The sequence below is a fragment of the Haliotis cracherodii genome, unplaced genomic scaffold, assembly GCF_022045235.1.
Source record: "Haliotis cracherodii isolate W230 unplaced genomic scaffold, xgHalCrac1.p SCAF_28, whole genome shotgun sequence".
Classification (NCBI taxonomy): Eukaryota; Metazoa; Mollusca; class Gastropoda; order Lepetellida; family Haliotidae; genus Haliotis; species Haliotis cracherodii.
Window position 1 is genome coordinate 1,314,977 of NW_027266284.1, and position 21,976 is coordinate 1,336,952.

General features: G+C 42.2%; 1 protein-coding gene across 2 annotated transcripts in view; it reads right to left on the minus strand.

Annotated features, from left to right (window-relative positions):
• The window catches only part of LOC139473358 (autophagy-related protein 9A-like), a 314,783-nt gene that overhangs the window by 235,405 nt on the left and 57,402 nt on the right, over positions 1-21,976 (minus strand). For both annotated transcript variants that reach the window (XM_071255894.1, XM_071255893.1), the window contains 3 exons: positions 17,704-17,806; positions 11,838-11,937; positions 7,118-7,167 (listed from right to left, as the gene is read on the minus strand). In XM_071255894.1, coding sequence (XP_071111995.1) covers positions 7,118-7,167; positions 11,838-11,937; positions 17,704-17,806 — 253 coding nt within the window. The remainder of the gene's footprint in view (positions 1-7,117; positions 7,168-11,837; positions 11,938-17,703; positions 17,807-21,976) is intronic.

Sequence of the window (21,976 nt, forward strand, 5' to 3'; positions counted from 1 at the left end):
CGCAGACAAAAATTTGGATAGGCCTTTGAGCTATCTCAAATACATTGACCTCAACCTTGATGGTATAGATTAACCTACACCAATCTCACAAATTGGTTAGGCAAAAAAACAAAATAATTTAGCTATAAATGTTTTCGAACATTCTTTTCAAGGAATTGTTGTACACAGGATAAGCTCCCTCCAGAACATATTCCCAGAATCAATTCATTTCTGATCGAAAAAAAAGGTAAGTATCATAATACATGGTTAAAGAGTTTAAGCAGAAGAAGAAGTTGTTCCAACTGATTGTGTGGCTAATCCTATCACACAGCTCCCATGTGACCCCGGAAGTAGTGACATCACTGAACAGCACATACCGGTGACTGCTAAAACAGCACAATGAAGGCATTGAGGGGAGGAAGCTTCAGTGATGGTTGGGCCACTTCAGACGAAGCAATACAGGATAAATATACAAATATAAAAGATATATAGGATTTAACTTATCCTGCTTTACTCGTTTATGCATCTGCATCAGATGGTACGTCGAAGGGCATATCTTTAGATGAGAACTTCTTGCTCTCTATAGACTGCATCAATCAGCAACAGCAACGTGCGGCATCGACTGACCATTCCTGTCGGCAGGGAGGGAGAGAGTCAGGTATGTGTGATGTCCAGGTATCATTGCAGTATAAAGATAGCATCGAAGATAGAGGCAGGATGGTGAAGGATCTATCAGCCCAAGATGAATAGTATTATTTGCTCTGCGCTCAAATCTGTCATGAGTGATGTCTAATGGATGTAGGTTACTCACTCATGCCGCTGTTGCTGGAGCCAAAAGGAAGATGGTCTGAAGTGAGGGTCTCAAATTGGCCTTCTGATCATTGCCTCGAGTTCCAGAACCTTGGTTATTTTCCAATCTCCCGGAACTCCCAGGATGGAGTTAAGGGCCACAAGATTACTCATGAGAGTACAACCCTTCAGATGGCATTGTGGCGCAGGAATAATAGATATTCCGCAGGGCCAGGATTCTGGTGTTTCTCCTTTCTGAAACTCTTGATGGAGTGCAGCTTGTCGTCCTTGAGGTCCCTGGTGGAAGGTCTGTGCGCCAGGGTGATTGCTTTCGCAGCCTGCGTAGAGTAGCCCTTGGCGCTTAAAGCTCTTTGTAAATGAACCAGGTGTGAAGATGTAACCTATCTGGCGTAGGGTGTGGTAGTCGACTGTGAGGGTGGATCAGCAGGTTTGGCCAGTCTTGGAGTTTGAGGGGGTTGGTGGAGGACATTTCTCTGAGGTCCATGAACCAAGACGCTATCAAAGACATATCGAGGCTCTGAGTCAATCTGATCTTTTGAAGGACCGTTTTGAAGGCGTCGACTGCCCAGGCTTGCGGATCCGGACTGGTGAGATGAACATCCGAGCCTCACAGTTCAGGCTGGTGGCAAATAGGTCTATGTTGGGATCACCGAAATGTTGACAGACGGAGTTTCCATTGTGTGGTTGCTACCCTGACCGGACTGGAGAGTTGCAACATCCTAGAATGTGTTGGATCTGAAACTGCAGGTCCAGTTGATTGATCAGCTGGAATAGGCTGAATGTCTGCCATATCAGGGAGGAGTGAGTCATTCCCTGGTTGCTGAGGCACCATTCCATGGAGCATATGGTGATCCGGGTGTGTTGAAGCATCTGTTTACAGTGAGACAGAGCCAGAATGAGCGCCTCTAGGTCCAGGTTGTTGATATGCCGCTGTTGTTGTGAGTGGCAAACCACAGCCCCCTGGCAATTTGACCCTCCATCTGGTGCTCTGTGAGATCTAAGACATTCAAATCCACCATCCATCATCTGGGATGTGGCTTTAGGTGGTCTGGGAGGACAATGGAGATGGACTGGTCCTGGCGCCTGTTGTAGGGAGCATGGAACACTTGGATAGGGCGGAGGTGGAGCCGTCCTCTGGATGTCCGCTGACATGAGGAGACCCAGGAGCGCCTGCCATTGGCAGAGAGTGCAGGGAGAAGATGGCATTGAATTCGACGCTACCTGTCCCTGGGTACAGAGAGGTGGTCACAATCAGTTTGAAAGCAACCTCCGGTAAACTTGAGATCGTACGAGGGTATGAGCTCTGATTTCAAGCCCTGAGTGAAGTCCTTGTGGTGGATCAGCGTGATCATGTCCTGGTGGTTCAGGAGGCAATAAATATGTCTCGAACTGGACACTCCTAAGATGGAGGTAGGTGGTTATCGGTTTCATAATGTGTGTGAATAGCCACTGGGCCGAGGAAATTCCCAAAGGGAGGACTGCCCATTGATAGTGGACACCCTAGAAGAAGAAGCAGAGGATTTTCCTGTCATTGGGGTGGATAGGTACATGCAAGAACACGTCCTGAATGTCCAGGCTGATCAAGTCGTCTTGGATCTGAGTAGCCTGAGAGTGATCATCCAAAAGTATGGTAGACGCTCCAGATAGCACTTTATGAAAGTCACCAAGTTGGATCATTTGATTTTGGCCAGAGTCCTTTTTGGGGACGAGGAGTATCGGGGAGTCGAAACCTGGCGTCAGTGCCGGCGAGGGTACAATCTTTATGGCCTCTTTGGCCAGCAGTGTGAGGATGTTTGAGCGCAGTAGCCGCTGTAGTGTATGGGGGTAAGTGACTGCTATGGGTGACCCTCGGTCAGTATGTTTCTGACGCATAAGTCTCCCAGGATGTCCCAGTTCCACCAATAGCACTCTAAACTCCCACCTACAGGGGTCTCGATGACTTGAACAGCCGCTAGCGTTCGTTGTATCAATACTTAGGCTTGCGGTCACCATGTGACAGGGCCTTGTGGGTAGTCTCATCTCATGCATAGGTGGAAACACAAGTATAAGTGGTGGAGACCTGGCTGTTGAAGAGGGAAGAAGAGGACCAGAGTTGGCGAAGCAGATCTCTCAGTCAGCGCACATGGGCTCACATATGGTCAATCTGGCATTGTTGGTACGCTATGACTGTGGTCAGGTTGTCGAACCAGTTAGGATTGTCCTCTGACAAGTCTTGAAGAATGGGTCTCAAGGTGGAGGCCATGATCAAGAGAGGCTTAATAGAGTGGCAGATTTTTGTTTCGAAAAAGGCCAGCCAACTGTCGGGAACACAGATGGTGGAGAGTGGTTAGAACCGGTCATGAGGTGGAGGTCGTCATAGAGAATGTTAGCCATGTCAGAAATGTCCAAAGAAATAGGAGAGGCTGAGCCAAAGGAATATGAAGGGTGTGTCATTGAGGCGCCACCAAGGTCCAAGGCGCTGGAGGGGCCAAGAGCGTATTAGATGCTGTGGAGAAGCTGTGTATCTAGTCATAGGTTGTTGAAACATTGACTGCATGATGCTTGAAAACCAAGACTCATCCATGAAGGGCATTGGAGGCGGCTGGAGAGGCACCGTGGTGAACTGGGACAATACCCGTAGAGAGGGTCTCAAATTACTGAGTGCCACGCCAGGGAGCGTGGATGACACGCCAGTGACACATCAACAGTAACAGGATGATTATGATTATGTGGGGAGGAGGTTATGATCGTCCCTGCCGAAGATACAGGCATGGCGATGAACGCCAGAGGGATATGGGAGTGGGAAGAGGTAGTAGCAGGAAGTGGGATGGTGGGTTCTGATGTGTAAGCCATTCTCAATAAAGAGTCTCCTGAGTCTGCTTTTTCCTTGAAATCTGTAGGTATTTGGAGAAAGCAGTTGGAGAGAGGAGCAGACCATCTTTGCACCAAGCTGTCTGGGAGCAGATGTTGGTGCAATTGAGACATAAAGGGTGCGGGTCCCACCCTGACTTATTCCTGTGACACTTGCTATAACGGGGCATGTATCTGCAATAACAGAATATTTGTAATCAAAATGTGTCCCTGCCGATCATATATGCTATTATCATTATCCAAGTTTATGAATAAAAAGTTAATGCAAGCAACACAAAAAAAACACCAGTTTAATAATAATATCACTAGGGTGCGACAATAAATTGCACTGCCAAGCAACACAAAGAATACAGAACGCATGCCACAACAATACGTGAATACGAGGTGAATTCAAGATTGGAACAACAATGCACCTGAAAATTACTGTAGTAAAAACACCACACCAGGCAATAAATATTATTGCGATGACAAAAATCATATGAAAGATTCTTGTAGCTATGACTTAGTGATGTCACTACTTCAAGGTTTACATGGGAGCTTTGTGATAGGGTTAGCCACACAACCAGTTGGAACAACTTCGTCTTCAGCAAGAACCCTTTCAAGCTCTCTCAAAAACAAGCAGTAAATGCATTAAGTAGCAATGCAGGATAAGTTAAAAAATCAGAACTACTGTTGATCCTAAGCAAGGAAAGCATTGCTAAAACAACTGACATGTGGACAAGCCTAGCTGGCACAGGATACATTATTGTTACAGGACATAAGATCACTGATAATTGGAAAATTTAAATAGAAGGCTTAAATAAAATAGTATTGTTTCTCAGGTACAGGTCCATCATCATTAAGTCCACTGCACAGGTTAGTTTCTGTTACATTTCACTTTTGAAAAAAATAAAAATCAATAAATATTCCACGCCTTGAACACATGACCCTGGCAGTGAAATGTCGCAACAATAGAAATAACGCGATCCAAAATATCATGTGGTTAATTCCCTCTACATGTGCCCTGTTTTACTGCACAACTGTTTAATAAGGTCATGGAGTTTGTGTGCTTGTTTTGCTTCTTGTCAACTTGGTCAATGTGAAATTTGCAATAACACATCACTAGACATGATGATTAACAAATTGAACGGTATTTGTATACTGTATGCTAAACATTGTGTTATACACACATATTAGGATTACGTGTGTAATTGTTTCGTAACACAAGCCAGAAATAGCAATCAGCTGTCCACACATGAACAATTTCTCCCCTATGGGTTATTTAGTTAAAACATACATAAAGAATTCTTAAAGGAATGAAAGAAAGACTTTGAATCTCTGACGACTAATGTCCAGTTCAAGGCTTGTTCATTTTGACAAATACGAAACGGCGGACAAGATTTTGTGAGTAACAAGCTATAGATATGAGGAATCAATTTCAACAGTCACTTGGAGTTTATTACAGTTTTTCTGTAGTTAACTCATTTGTGCAAATCTAACTTGCATAGATTGTAATGATATGCATCCATCATAACGCAAATGTTTTGATGGCATAGGAGCTCATGCATGAATATTTCTCTTTCTTACAACATAACACCCTCAATTATCCGGTGTATTACATGTACATTCTATTATCATAAGAAATACCCTGGACATTCACAACAACACCTTCATTTGGGAAATGACATCAGCAACAATATCACTCATATCCCAAACTATTTCTTTTCACATTCATAAGAGTAATATGTTTGGGTTGTTATTTCTAGTCCTGTGAGTTTCAAATAAGGCTCTCAGGACGATGGTGGCGAATGGGTCAAGGGTATTTATCCCAACAAAATACATTGGATAATCAATAATGATATTATAAAATATAATATATATTATAATTATATACTGAACCACAAAAGAAACGTCACCCCAAGTAACATTGCAAAAAAAATTGTCATTTAATCATCTGGGTAATTTTGTCAAAGTTTCTAAAATTTAACATTTATACTTTGTCCGGAAAAATGAAATTTGATGATAAAAAACCAAAACAGATGACAATAAAATCGATCGCCCAAACGCATCACGGCAACGGCCTTGGTAACCCGATGCACATGAGTTCCGTGCAAATTGAACTGCACATGCGTTACCCCATTTCTTGCCCTATAAAAATCCACATAGATCGGATAACATTGTCAAGATTGACAAGAAATCAGCGACACAAAGCCCTTGGACAATTGAAAGCTGGACAAACCGTAGCCAATGCATTTCAAGTCCACCATATACAGGCTCAGAAAACTGCTCAAAAGTGCTCGACAGATGCATTTTAGGACCACGTAAGGACCACTTAAGGACCATATACAGGCTCCAGCAACAGTACCAGACCACCAACACTACTTTTGACCGACAACGTAGTGGAAGACCAAGGGTCACTTCCCGACGTCAGGATTGTCAGATTGTGCGACAGCATCTTCAAAATCGCTTTGTTACTGCTGGGGAAACTGCTCGACAGATCATGGGGACACACCAGCGACACATTAGTGCGGACATCGTGCGAGGACGATTGAAGAGTAGACACCTCCACTGTCACAGGCCACACCGAAGAACCATTCTGACACCACGTCATCGCCGGGACCGTCTTCAGTGGGCAACACAGAACCAGCATTCGCGCCACCAGCAGTGGAGAAGAGTCCTCTTCTCAGACAAGCGCTGTTACTGTATCTCAACAGCAGATGGCAGCGAGAGAGACTGGCGACGCTGTGGGGAACATTATTCGGATGCTTGTGTTTTTGAGAGAGACTCGTGTGGTCACATCATGGTGTGGGGTGGAATTGGTCTTGCACAGAGGGTTGGCCCTGTGGTCTTCCAGAACATCGGTCCAGGGAGAGGCAATGGTGTCACTGCAGCTCGGTACATTGATCAAATCTTGAGATGACACGCCATACCTCATTTGGCACGTCGCCGCAACCACGAGTTTCAGCATGATAACGCGAGTGCCCACACTGCGAGAGCAACAAGAGACTTCCTCCAGCAGAATGGCATCAGAACCATGCAGTGGCCTGCCCTCAGTCCCAATTTAAATCCCAATGAGCACCTGTGGGACGAGATTCAAAGACGGCTGAATGATGTCCGACCAAGGCTGACAACTGCAGCTGTACTGCGTCAGTCGTTCCTCAGGGTGTGGGCTCAAGTGCCTATGGCCTTCATCAACCTCCTCATCCATGTCTTGATGTTGCACGGCAGTCATCAATGCACATGGCAGACACACGAGATACTGACTTGTGATACCATTTTCTGAGAGACTAGTGTTGTGTTTCACTTTAAGAACATTTGACACTTTAATTTCAGCCTTGATGATCAGTTTTGCCAAGTTTCATCTTTTTAATATGTCTCAAAGTATGTTTACAGTGTTTGGACAAATAAGGTTTCTCATATATCTATCCATGGTACGCTTCTTATGCGGCTCAGTATATATTGGTACCATCAATAAAACATTAAAAAAAGTAATACTTACAGAACAGGATAAATTCCAGGTTATATTTCAGGCCAGTGCTCAAAAACGTGCTGTCAAAACAAATGAATAATCAAAATACACCTCTTCCTTGATAATTGTTTCACAAAAGATAAACTCTAAGGTAAGTACCTGACACATATATGCAAATGTTATGGCACCAGTATCTACATGGGAATAGCATTAAAAAATACATGGCCAAGTCTGGTTCTGACACACATGTTGAAAATTGGCATGGAAATGTCATAGAACCAAGTTTCCAGCTTGAAACTAACAACTCACCCAACACATCCCATGCATCACTACTATAAGTTCTGGTCAAAAAGTTCTACACCAAACAAACAAAACCAACAATTGTGAAAGTGTTTTTAATTTTATTTTTCAATATAATCTTGCAATACACTTCTCATATCGATAGTGAAGCTTTTCAATTTCAGTTAGGACAAAGTTTTCTAAAGCCACCCTGAAATACCCATTCAAGGCAGCTTTGAGGTCATCGTGTTGAAAGGTGGAAAGCACTTGGTGCCAGGTCTTGCGGGTATGGAGGGCCTGGAAGCTCTAAGAACCCACATTGTCGCACAGCAGCCTTTGCAAGTCAAGAGGTGTGAGAAGAGGCATTGCCATGAAGTAGTAGAACTCCAGTGGTCAGCATTCCTTACCACTTTTCTTTAATAAAGTTTACAACATTTCTGATATCTATAATCCGTAGCACAGACACCATGACAAGCACGACCATCAGAATGGGGGTTGTGAGGAGAATAAAGTCGCCTACATACTTCACAGAGAGGCTGTGACAGCTCCATTGGCTAGCTTCATTAAGTAGGTAACTTGGAGCGGTTGTAAAAGGTAGATTAAGAGCAAATGTATTCTCGGTTCTAAGAACATCCTTTCAGCCAGGCGATAAGAAAGAGAATGAACCACCACGGGATTGCGGTGGTGCATGACCCATGAACTCAGTGATGGTAGAGTTGGGATTGTTTTAAGCTGGAAACTTCTTTCTAGAACGTTTGCATGCCATGATCAAAAAGTAAAGAGGAATGCATAGTGTGAGATAGAATTAGTTTAAAAATTGTTAGTTTTCCATCTTATACAACAACAGTAGTATCTATCAATGACACCTCAAACAAGGTCAAAACTGAACCTTCCGTCCTGGGATGCAAATGAGGTCAACATGCAAGTGTGCTTTTGAATGGCAAATAGCCTGTAGGGTGAGGTGAGAATGAATTTGACCTTCTATATCAGTTTCAAGTATTTCAGGAACATTCCAAAGGGCAATATATCCAGCATATTCATAAACCAAATATGATGACCCAAGTGCGAATTAAGTGTAACAATGAAAATATAGCATAGGCTACTCACAGAAATTTGATTATTGATATCAGAAGTTTGGTCTCACTTGACATTAACTATGGAGTACAAGTTTCAAACAGAAAGTCCAATGCCTGTAGCTTCCTTAACCATGTTAACAAAGTTATGTCAAAGTACCTCTAACACATAAACAATAAAAAAGTGCCCCATCATTGTAGCTCACCTTGAAAAGTAGTCAACAGTATACAGTGTCAACAAAAACGGTCACTTGTCAGAACTGATATTCAGTGACAAATGGAGCACATGAGGACACACATGCGAGATAACTACTACATGTCATTTCAATTACCTCGCCCTGTCTCACTGGGACCCAGAGTTCAAGAAGGACCTCCTCTGGCAGCCATGGTCGTCCACCTCGTTGTTCAATGGCCAAGTTTCAAAGACACAAGCAAGGGTCTCAGCTTTCACCATGTGTCTTAGTCTGCCTCCTTCAAGCCAACGAAGTCCAGCATCTATCAGCCCAGGCATAAATCACTGCAGCCTCATGGCCAGAACCTGCGGCATCCTTTCTGGGTAAATCCAGAGGAAAAGGCACGCCCTCTAGCTCGTACCAGGGACGAGACCAATCCAGGGGAGGGAGCGGTGATCACAGGAACCAAAAGTGAAGCGACAGACACTCACGACTGGGACCTCCCAACCCTAGTCGTTCAAGTTGTTGACACCCCTGTAGGTGGAAGACTATGCAGATTTTGTCAGAATTGGGAATTCCAGGGGGACCCTTACATCACCAACATCCTCCGCCACGGGTACAGGCTCACACTGATAGACGACCACCTCTCATGTTCTCACCCATAGCGGACACCTACCCCTCTACTCAAAAGCAGCTACTATGCTCAAACAACGAGACGCTACTGGCCAAATAGACCATAGAGAATGTACACTCCCCAGCCATAACACTAGGTTTCTCTTCAGACCAATTGGCTCAGACCAATTCCTAACGATTCACAATCTCGCCACCTTCAACAAGTGTTACCTGGCGCATCCACCTTACTTCAGGATGACCAGGAAATTTCTCTAATTCATCTTCATGGGAGTCCACTAGTATTAATGGACGGTCCTCACATTTGGAATTTCTTCGGCCCCGTGGCTAATTACATGTATCACCAACATGATATCATCGTTCCCTCACATGAGGTGTGTCGAGTTCGAGGGGTATAAAGACGACTGACTCCTGAACCACAAGGACAAGGCCATGCTACTTCGTCACAGGGACTTGACGCAACGCCTCCTACACCAAATAGGATGGCTAATCAACCTATGGAAGTCAGAACTCCTTCATTCTGTATCCAATTCATTGGGGGTCTCTTCCAAAGCGATCAAGACATCCTCTGTACCCAGGGACAGGTGGGATCGAATCCAACTTCACCTGTTCCCAGCAAGCGATCTTGGGCCTCCTGACATCAGAGCAGGACTTGACCCCAAGGAGTCGACTCCAACAGCACCCAATCCAGTTGTTTTGTTTTGCGGAAGACAAACACATTTCTATTGCCAAAGTAGGGATTGTGTATGTGGCGTTGCCGTGCTTCATACTGATTGCTTTTTTAGCAGGGTATATAAATTAGCATAAATTTTGAAGGCTTGAATGGGTGGGGAGGGGTCACTTTATAGACGGAGATATACAGTAACTCTTGTTTATTTTGTCTTATCCAGCACAATATGGGTTCCTTGTGTAGAAGACGAGTAAACATGGCGACGCCTGTCGATTTGAAAGGAAATTCAAAAGGAAAGGATTTACAATGTACATCATATTTTCAAGTTAGTGACTGAACCTCTACCAAGAAAAGAAATCAGAAGTTGAATGTTGACAGGTGAATGTTCCATCATGTGTATTTTAAGGAGTTTTTAGCTATTTGACTGGTTGTGATACCACAAATTGTCATATACAATGTTTTGTGATCTATTGCAGGAAACAATGATTTTGTTTAACAGCAGTGAGAAGTTTAATCAAAAGAATATTAATGCGCATAGTGATTCTTACAGACATAGGACATTTAGAAACGTCCATTTCTAAATTAGCTATCAAGCTGCAATTTCATGCAGTAGATACAAAACTGAAGCAAAAGATGTGGATGAACTGAAGAATAAACTTAATACTGCATATTGTATAGGTAGCAAAAAACAACAACAATAAAAAACATGTTTCAAATTAAAATAATCTTTTATTCATCAAAATAATAGGTAAAGTTACAGCCAATTTTACATGTATTAGGAAGTGTGAATTTGCATGGCCACTTGAATTTCATTTTGGCGAGAGTTTTAAAATATTAACTTAGTTATCAACAAGCATGAAATACTCATATCCCCCACCAATATGACATGTCCTGTTGTGTGCAATGCATTAGCTCCTGTGAACTATGTTCACTGGGCCTTTTTGTAAATAGCCCAATTGAAGCACTAAAAAAAGTTATTACAGGTGTTGTTTTGCTATCTGCAGTTTATGATAGAATATGTAACTGTATTTGTAATGAGTAAGGATGAGTCATATGGAAGAAAAACTTCTTTATTACAATTAGGAGCGATTTTTTCGGTGTAGGTTCTAACAACGATATCAAGCAAGTGAAGTACAGAGTATGGTTGACAAGAATACATGCAGTATAGGAGGCAGTTTTTATACAGTTGAGTAGGTTTAAGATCAGTTACACTGTTGTATTTATAATGAGTTGTGTTTCGGCATGAAGTTAGTCAGTGAATGCAACAACCGTGTCCATGACACTTTTGGAGGAACATACACACAAGCAATGCAGAACTTACCAGCGAGAAGGGAAAGGTATTCAATACTGCGAGATGACATTATGTGCCAAGTTTGGTGAAGAAATATGGTACGGTTTTCAAGATCTGCTCCGGAAACGAGGACTACCACAATTTTCAGTCGAAGTCAAAGTTGTTGCCATGGAAACTCGAAAATATATTTTTTTTTAAATCCCAAACTATCAAAAGGCACCAGTTCACCACTAGACCTATCTATGTGCCAAGTTTGGTGAAGAAATATGGTATGATTTTAAAGATCTGCTTCGGAAACGAGGACTACCGACATTTTCAGTCGAAGTCAAAGTCATTGCCATGGAAACTCGAAAAATAACTTTTTTTAAAATCCCAAACTATCAAAAGGCACCAGTTCACCACTAGATCTATCTATGTGCCAAGTTTGGTGAAGAAATATGGTACAGTTTTCAAGATCTGCACCGGAAATGAAATCTGACGGATGGAAGGACAGACGGAAGGACAGACAGTACCCATTCCTATATCCCCCTTCCACTTCGTGGCGGGGGATAACAAGTAGGAGTCCTAATGTTGTATCATATATAGAATCTTTGCAAAGGGTAACATATGACACTAATGTATTAAGGTAACATACCTTTCTCCCAGCAGAGGGACGTGGAACTTCAGGGGAAGAACTGACTTGTTCACCATGGCAATCATGTAGTTCTTAAATCTAAGAATACGATGATTAATATCTGAAAAAAAAATCATCAATTGTAATAATGAGAAAACATAAAATAACATATTCATCAAAAACACATGACATCAGAGACTACAGCCATCAGAAAAATACAGTGGAATCTGTCAATACCAGAACAAATTTAAGGTGTAACTTTCCACAATAATTCATCATCAAAACATTTTACCAAGGTGACATTGCTGCTTAAAAACCTGAAAGCTAAATAATTTTACATTTTTAAAGACTGAAGGGTAGTCCAAACAATATTGTTTGCTCTACATTTTCCTATATCAGCATAAACTGGACACTTGAGTACAAACTGAAATTCTCCTTCAATGTCACTGGGACAAGTTATGCCTTTTCCCTCTTGAACATTAGTATATGCTGATACCTTCCAGTTTCTAGAGCATATTGTATGAAGAAAATATTTTATGTACACAGAAGGGATAGACGTCCAAAGATAATTATACATGATACTTTTCGAAGAACTTGTCAAATGACTTCAAATTAACTGCAAGGCATGATCTATAATTCTCTGTTTAATTAAGGTTAAATGACTAATATCCCACTCTTGCTTATACCACATTTCACCATAACCGATAGTTGTCAAAATATGTTTTACATCAAATGCTCAATTCTGTACATAAAGGGATTCCATATCTCTCTTGCGGTGGCCCCAGTTAGTTGTCAAATTAAATACTTCACATTTTTAAAAGTAATCTCATATATGATATACAACGGACAAATGTATCAGAGAAGGTAATTTTTAATCATTAATGTCCAAAGAAGGATTTTCATTAACGGTGGTAACCATAATTTGTTCCAAGCACCTACGGTATTCGGTAATAACATCAACAGTTTAAATCATAAGTCCCAAGCACGAGAATCACAAGTTCAGTAGCGTGTATGGCCACCATGTGCGTTGACAACTGCCACACAACTCCTCTGCATGGACCTTGGGATGCTTGTGAACACATGATTGGGAAGACGACGCCATTGTTGCTGCAAAATGGTGCCAAGATCTTGCAAATTCTGTGGTTGGTTCTGGAGAGTGCGCAGACTTCTGCCAAGAGCATTCCAGGTGTGTTCGATGGGATTGAGGTCGGGAGACCTTGACGGCCAGTCCATGACGTTGACTCCCGCATTCTGAAGGAAATTCCTTGTTAAAATTGCTGTGTGGGGTCTGGCATTGTTGTGTTGGAAGATCAAACCGGGTCCATGTGCTGCCATAAAAGGCAGAAGTTGTGGTGCCAGTACTTGGTCACGGTAAGCAGCAGCGTTGAGGTTGCCACGGATGACATGAAGCCTGGAACGTGCATTGCCACAGAAAGCACCCCACACCATGACACTTCCGCCTTGAAATCTGTCAACTTCCTGTACACAACACTGGGCGTAACGTTCATGACGGCGCCTCCACACCCTCGCAAATCGAAGATTAAATCAGGATTCATCACTGAAGACTTGATTCCAATTCCTCTGAGTCCATCGTAAGTGTCGCTGTGCCCACAATTGACATTGACGTCTGTGTAATTGAGTCAGAATCGGCCCGCAGTATGGCCGTCGTGCTTGAAGGTGAGCAGTTCTCAGACAGTTTCGAACAGTTTGCGCACTCCGTCTACCCCTAAACAGTTAATTTCTGGTTGATGTAGCAGTCAAAAATCGGTTACAGAGGTGACGTAAGACAATCTGACGATCCTCTGCATGTGACGTCACATGTGGTCGACGTGGTCGACCTGGACGAGACCTATCAGCAGTGGTACATGTTTGCTGTAGACGCATCTGTAAATCATAAACAGTCCATCAACTACAACCCATCGTCCTTGCGACTTCAGCTAAGGACGTTCCCGTCTGCAACATGTTGATGGCACATTCACGTGGCACCTTTGAAAGGCGTGGCATGACAAATGGCCGTAAAGACTTTTGTTTTCTTGTGTTTTTCTTTTTTTGTTAATGACTGCTAACAAGTATGGCTGAAAACGTGCGGTATTATGGCCACGTGACCAGTTGCACTTGAAAAACCACTTTTGCCACTATAGTGCTATGCACATGATTTTGATCGATTTACCTGCACAAAAACGGGTGTTATCTGAAGACAATACGTGGCCATTACTGTTGAAATACACAATAAGGGCCCACAATGATAGCTGGTCAAAATGTCAAAATTTTAGGATTATGAAGTTTTTAATTTGGTTCAGTATATTACCTGATATGCTCAATGCTGTATGTTTCAGGATTCCATATTGTCGAATAGACATTCATAGTAGCCACATAGGATACAGTTATCAGTTACAAACAATTTGCTCCAATTTTTAATAATTTTGTACATTCTTTATGTAGATGTCATATACCAGTGCATTACATGTAGATTTTTTAACACTTAATAATCACTTACAGAAACAGACGGACAGATCAACATGTACCCATATCACAGTTAAATGATCAACCGTGTCAATAACTGATGTAGCCACCCGGTAGACGCATCGCATGCGCAAGACGTCACCTCAAGCTCAAAATCAGACGTCTCATCCTCAACTGTGAGGTGTGTTGCCTTTTTACATGCAATGGCTTGGTCAATTCTTGAAGATCCTATACTGGAGGGTCCCTTGCTCTAACACAACGTCTCAACTGATCCCATCGATGCAGGGATTGGATTCAGGTCTGGGCTTCGAGAAGGCTAAGGCAGAGTCTCAATGGCGGTATTCTGGAGATGGTCAGTCACAGCTCATGCTTGGTGGGGTTTTGCATTGTCATCCATGACAATCCATCCTTGTGGCAAGTAAATTGTTATCAAAATGAGGCACAACAAAACTGTCCAATGTGGTATCTTTGTACCTTTGTCTATTTAATGTCCCCTGAACTGTGATCAAATAAAGTTTACTATCAAAGGAGTAACATCCCCATACCATCCCTGAGCCGCCACCACATGCCTCTGTTCCCTGGATGTTGCACTGATGATAAGATGTTCCCCTTTGCCTCTGGACACGTGTCCTACCATCAGTGTGGTTCAATAAAAAACAACTCTTGTCAGATCAATAAAAACTCCTGTGCCCGAGACTGACACCAGGCTACATGGTCCCACATATATTTGGGGTGGGAGGAGTGGACGTCTTATTGGTCTTATTAATGTTGTTGCCTGGTGGTGATGCCAAAGAACCGTGCAAGTTGAAGTTGGCAACCATTTTTTAGCGTGGAAGGATCTGGCACTTGTCTTCCGTGGACATGCTAATCTCGGCAAGTCCGTCGCATGACCTGTCAAGTCAGGTGTGTTTTCCTATGATTACAATACCAATAATGTTTAATGTGGTGGCAAAAGCCCAACATTACATGCCAGTTTGGTGCATGCCAATGATTTGTCATCTTTGATTTTCTGGGATAGTACACTTAGACATTTCAGTTACAATTGTTCCAAAGAATATCAATTTGCTATAACTTTCATTCAAAATTAATAACAGTAAAGATGTATGAACTTCCTGTCATCAAACATGAATTTCTCTATAGAGACCTCTAAGGTATACATACGGCTCACATAAACGTACCCACAAGGTGGCTACCATTCTACAGGCAGATGATTTGTCAACACACAGTGTGCCTTTTGAAAATCTCTACACTAAAATGGACTCGCAATTCATCTTCAAATTTGGTGTTGTGATGCTTTTAAAGAGGTGTAGAACTAAAAATAATTCCCAGATATGTAAAGCTGTCAATGACACCCATCCTTGTATCATTATAGGACCACTTCTCCATTGGCTGTACTCACCTACCTTTTCTAAACACAACAATGTTCTTTTTGGAGAGTTAACTTCCAAGCCCCATGATTTTAAATATGATATTATAGACTTAATGTGTATTGGAAAATTGATATCTGCAACAAAATCGCAATCAAAATTATTCCTTTACTTTCCCTTCAAGACTATTTTCAAAGTAAATATAAAAAAACACACCTAATAGTACCGTTTTTTAGGTATTGGATTTTACTTCTTCAAAAACCTGATGAGAGGAAGAATATATTGAACCGCAAAAGAAACATGACCCAAAGAAACACTGCATGAAAAGTTGTCATTTACATATTTGGGTAATTTTTGTCAAAGTTTCTAAAATTTAACATTTATACTTTGTCCGGAAAAAAAACAAAACAGATGACAATAAAATCGATCGCCCAAACGCATCACGGCAACGGCCTTGGTAACCCGATGCACATGAGTTCCGTGCAAATTGAACTGCACTTGCGTTACCCCATTTCTTGACCTATAAAAATCCACATAGATCGGATAACATTGTCAAGATTGACAAGAAAATCAGCGACACAAAGCCCTTGGACAATTGAAAGCTGGACAAACCGTAGCCAATGCATTTCAAGTCCACCATATACAGGCTCAGGAAACTGCTCAAAAGTGCTCGACAGATGCATTTTAGGACCACGTAAGGACCACGTAAGGACAACGTAAGGACCATATACAGGCTCCAGCAACAGTACCAGACCACCAACACTACTTTTGACCGACAACGTAGTGGAAGACCAAGGGTCACTACCCGACGTCAGGATTGTCAGATTGTGCGACAGCATCTTCAAGATCGCTTTGTTACTGCTGGGGAAACTGCTCGACAGATCATGGGGACACACCAGCGACACATTAGTGCAGACATCGTGCGAGGACGATTGACGAGCTGACACCTCCACTGTCACAGGCCACAAAGAGGACCCATTCTGACACAACGTCATCGCAGGGACCGTCTTCAGTGGGCAACACAGCAGTGAGAGCTGTTACTCTATCTCAACAGCAGATGGCAGAGAGAGAGTCTGGTGATGCCTTGGGGAACATTATTCGGATGCTTGTGTTGTTGAGAGAGACTCGTGGGTTGGTCCGAGCATCATGGTGTGGGGTGGAATTGGCCTTGCACAGAGGATTGGCCCTGTGGACTTCCAGAACATTGGTCCAGGCAGAGGCAATGGTGTCACAGCAGCTCGGTACATTCATCAAATCTTGAGACCACATGCCATACCTCATTTGGCACGTCGCCGCAACCAAGAGTTTCAACATGATAACGCGAGTGCCCACACTGCGAGAGCAACAAGAGACTTCCTCCAGCAGAATGGCATCAGAACCATGCAGTGGCCTGCCCTCAGTCCTGATATAAATCCCAATGAGCACCTGTGGGACGAGATTCAAAGATGGCTGAATGACGTCCAACCAAGGCTGACAACTGTAGCTGAACTGCTTCAGGCGTTCCTCAGAGTGTGGACTCAAGTGCCTATAGCCTTCATCAACCACCTCGTTCATTCCACGTATCGACATTGCACGGTCATCAATGCAAATGGTGGACACACGAGGTACTGACATGTGATTGTGATGGCATTTTCTGAGAGACTAGTGTTGTGTTTCACTCTAAGAACATTTGACACTTTAATTTCAACCTTGATGATCAGTTTTGCCAAGTTTCAGCTTTTTAATATGTCTCAAAGTATGTTTACAAAGTTTGGACAAATAAGGCTTCTCATATGGGGATGTTTCTTTTGCGGTACACTATATAATAATGGCTGTTGGTGTCTTTATTAAAACTGATCACCAAAAGATAGCAAAGGTGATAGAAACCTTCATTCTGTTCTGTATTGTGAAATTTTGGTTGAAGTGATGCAATGAGAGGCCAATTGTTTAAATTTAACAAACTTTGGCAACATCTTATCTGTCTTTACACTGACTTTATAAATTTTCTCTACAAACTGTTTCTTCAGTTTTAGACACTTTATTTGGCAACAACTTTGCCTGCATACCTCAGTACCTACCAAGTTCATTAAGCTCCTGTTTGTGAATACACAGATGCTGTTCCTTCTGAACCTCCAGCAAGCATCTCTGTACTTCATGCCATGTCATATTCGGAAGGTCAGTCTGAAACAAGTCAAGACAAACACCACATGGAAAAGAATGACACTACCTCATAATACTTTTCCAAATTTATGGCATTTTGGAATATACGTTTTGGATCAAAAGTATCTATGCTTACTTGTTTTCAAAAGGATAAAAAAATAACCAATGGTATTATAGCTCACCTTCTTAAATAAAATCAGATTGACTTTAATAGTTTCGAGAATATATACAAAAGTAGGCCCTTAATTGTAATACGTAGACTATCACTGTCATGTGGCCTTTGATTGATTAATATTGACCAATCTTGCAGGTTTTCAAAGGCTACGGAATATTCATAAACCAAATATTGTTGACTCGATCAATATCACCTCGAAAGCTGTTGAGTCAAAAAAAAATGTTCAAACCAAAAAGATGTTTGAAATATATGTACTTGCTTATACAAAAGCATTTCCATTTCTAGAAGGCCACCGGAAATACACCTCTGCCTGGAAGTTCATTCCTCTTACACACATTGACCACATGTGATACACATTGCTTTTAGAGAGTGGTCAAATGCAACAAATGTTTTATTTGGGATCAAATTTTCTTAGAAGAGTACAAATTCCAGTACTTTTGTGGGTCCCATCTGAGATTCGAACCCATCCTCTCTGAGTGAGGCACCTAATCGCCTGAATACAAAGTCAGTCTTCACAGGCTGGGTAGCTGAGTAGATTAGATCACTGACTTTGTGTGCTGGTGATTAGGTGAGAGTATGGGTTTTAATCATTGTGGAAGCCTTTGTGGCTGAGATCCATCAGATCCTAAAGTTTATGTTCAAACTGCCCCAAAGAACCATGCGGAAAACTGGTAAAGTATCTTAGTAGGAGAGGAAACTTGCACTTACATAGACACATCATCAGAATATGTCTATATATGTGAATGTTACTAGATTCTATTTATTGGCACTAACTATTCCGAAATGAGGACTAAGGTCATGGAGACATGGCTAGGGATGCCATCAAGAAGAAATTGTCTTCATTATTGATCAATGTTATGGTGAAGGAACCCCTGAAACAACACTAAACACTGAGTAACGTACATTCACCCATTAGTGTAGATGTACAAATAAATTGATCTATCTATGTGCTGAAACCTACTGAGAAACTCACTCGCAAATGTAACTCTCACAAAGAATTCAAATAATAGTTATCATTGTGTACAATTCTAAGAATACTACCTCTATTCCAATAGTTTTGTACTTTTGTTATCGTCCCATTAATAAGAATAAAAACTTCAGATTTACAACAGACATCCTTTTTGCTGTCAGCCATCCCATTAAAGTGGGAGGTAAACCTCTCCGCATGTGCGGGCGGGAACACATCACTTCTTTCCAATAACTACATTCACAAGATGCAGATATATTGGTAAGGTGGGAAGGACTACTTCTGATGTAATAGAGGTAGTATTCTTAGAACTATACTAAATGATAACTGTTGTTTCATGACTCCTTCCAATACCTTACCCCCATTAGATCATAGCCAGAATACATCAGAGTGATGTGGGATCTAGTATATAGTAATCTAGGATAGCTGACAGTAATGAACTTTATGAAAACATACAGAGACATACTTCTTCTGAAATTACCAGCATACTGGCATTTCCATGATGCCAATTCTGGTCTATGACGTCACTACTGTGTCCTGTGATGTCGCTTTCAGTTCTGATGACGTCTCTTCCATTTCTATGGGTGTTCTTTTCTGGTTCCAATGATGTAACTTCTGGGTTGTGTTGACATCCCATACGGCACCAACGACTTCATATTTTGTCAACACTTCTGTTGAACAATAGATCACTTCCAGATATTTAAGTGCAAAACCGGTTGTTACCAAATGATTTGTCCCCCCCCCCCCCGCCTAGACCAGAGATGGAGTTCCATGATGCTAGACTAGTGGATATTGCATGAATCTAAAGTGCTTCACAGTCTCTCCATATGGGAGGAGAGATGGTAGTCTTCAGCCAACCTTAAAAGGTTGCCTTTGTGATTTCCTTATCAGCAGTAGGCTTGCAGGAGATGAAGAGTCTTTCCTTGATGATGATGATGTTCTTGACTATCTGTGAGGTTAAATTTCAGTGTTCGCACTGGACACAATAGTCCACATTTCTGTTCCACACCAGGATGGAGTATTCCCAGTGTCAAAGCGGACCTCTTTCTGGCAGACTTATTCTTTGCAATGAACTCTGGAAGAATTCTTAGAGTGATAGTCCATCATGTTAGTACAGATGCTAGAGCTGACCTTTATCCTCCAATCGAGTGATGCCAAAATTCTTCTCCTGTCGTAGGTGTAGCAAGAAATCAGCCAACATGGGGATAGTTACATGACCATGTTTCAATCCTATTCCTCTTTGCCTGAACTTGTGCCATTGATTTCTGTAAATGGCAGAAGAGGAAGGTGTGGATGACCATGCCACAACATCAGGGGCAGACTTGGAGAAGCCAGAAGCCAGCATCTTTGCCATGCTAGTTTCAAGGTGTATAGGTGAAGACTGTTGAGCCTTCCATAGACGAGGTCCTATCTTGACTGTTGAAGAAAATCGTGAAGTAGATGGTGGTAGTGAGAGTGGAGCTTCCATGAGGAGAGAGATAAATTTTGGGAACCACGTCCTGTTTGACAAAGCTAGCACGATGAGTATGACTACACAGTCCAAATCCTCCACTTTTGTCAGGAAGGTGGGAACGAGTTAGCGAACATTCTGTCCCAATTCAGTGACAGGAAAGCACACATGTAGAGCTTGTGGGTTTTGTATTTAGCTGACATAAATGGGAAGCCTATTGTTGAGACATGTCGCAAAGAAGTCGAGATGTGGAGTGTTCTAAGTTATCTTTATCCATCTGAAGATGTTAGGATGGAGAGACCACTCAATCAAAACAATCATGTCCCTTGACAATCTGCCAATACATTGAGTTTGCCAGGTATGTGACCAATCTGTAGCTTATCAAATCTGCATCCAATCTGCAGATGATCAAGTCTCACAAGCCAAATAAACATGTGGTCTCCTTCCATAAAAGTTGTGGTTTCATTCCACCTTGTTGTTGTAGGTTCACTACTACCATGGTGTTATCCATAGAAACCAGTACTGACAAGTGATGTAATATGTCTACCTTGATCAGTCGTCAATGCAGCCATGAAGTCTGAGTAGACAGTGTTATTATCCATGGTGCTATAGATGGTGCTTGATTAATTTCGTTTTCGACTTACATGGACAAACTTTAAGTCAATAATCATCACCATCTCCGACATGTTCTTCTTCGGCACTAGGAAGACTGGCCATTAGAAACCTAAGCTGGTGTTTGCATTGTCTAGTGAGCGAACCGTTCCTTTCACAAGTAGAGTTTGAATGGCCAAGTTCTTGGTTGCCACTATCGTCCCTTTCCACCTCATTATTCGCCACTGGCAAAATTTGTTCCATCGAATGTATTCTGCATAGGTTTCCATACACAATGTCTGATCTCGGTTGTAGAAAAAGATCTAGTTGCTCTGATAGCCGGTGGTGTTCTTCTAGTGGCAATGGGAACAGTCTTGTGAACCACAGCTGAGCTGGCCAAACCAGTGACATGAAGATGATTGTGCATTCCGAGTCCTCAGTCTTCCTCAGAGCTGTCTATGAGAGACCAAGGGGGAAAGATGTAGGCAAACATGGTGTAGAGAACCACTATGTGTTCACAATCCTTGATGGCAAGTCAAGTAAAAAAAGTGATGGTCAAAAAAGTGATGGCCAAAAAGAACTGTCCACTGTTGAGTTTCCCCAGAATATTGCAAGCCTCTATCCTGCAGTTGATCCAATTGACCAACGCAAACAAACATGTTGTGTCTTACATCAATCAGCTCCTTTTCATTCCTCCTTAGCTCTCAATGGAGTCCACCACTATCATGTCCATGTCCACCAGGATTGAAGAATGGTATAAACGCTGTTTGCACACATTGAGAGCATACTAGATCCCTTGTCTTGTCAGATTGTCCATATGTGCACCCCATCCTCAGTTGGACGCATCTGTCAACAGATGGGTATCCACACACGACATTCTCCTAAGATCTCAACCAAGTGAGACCATCCATCACCGTTGGTGGAAAGGACACTGGACAACAGTAAGTTGGAGCCTACCTCTGTAAGTCATATTGTATGACATCCATCAGCAGAGTGTATGATATATCA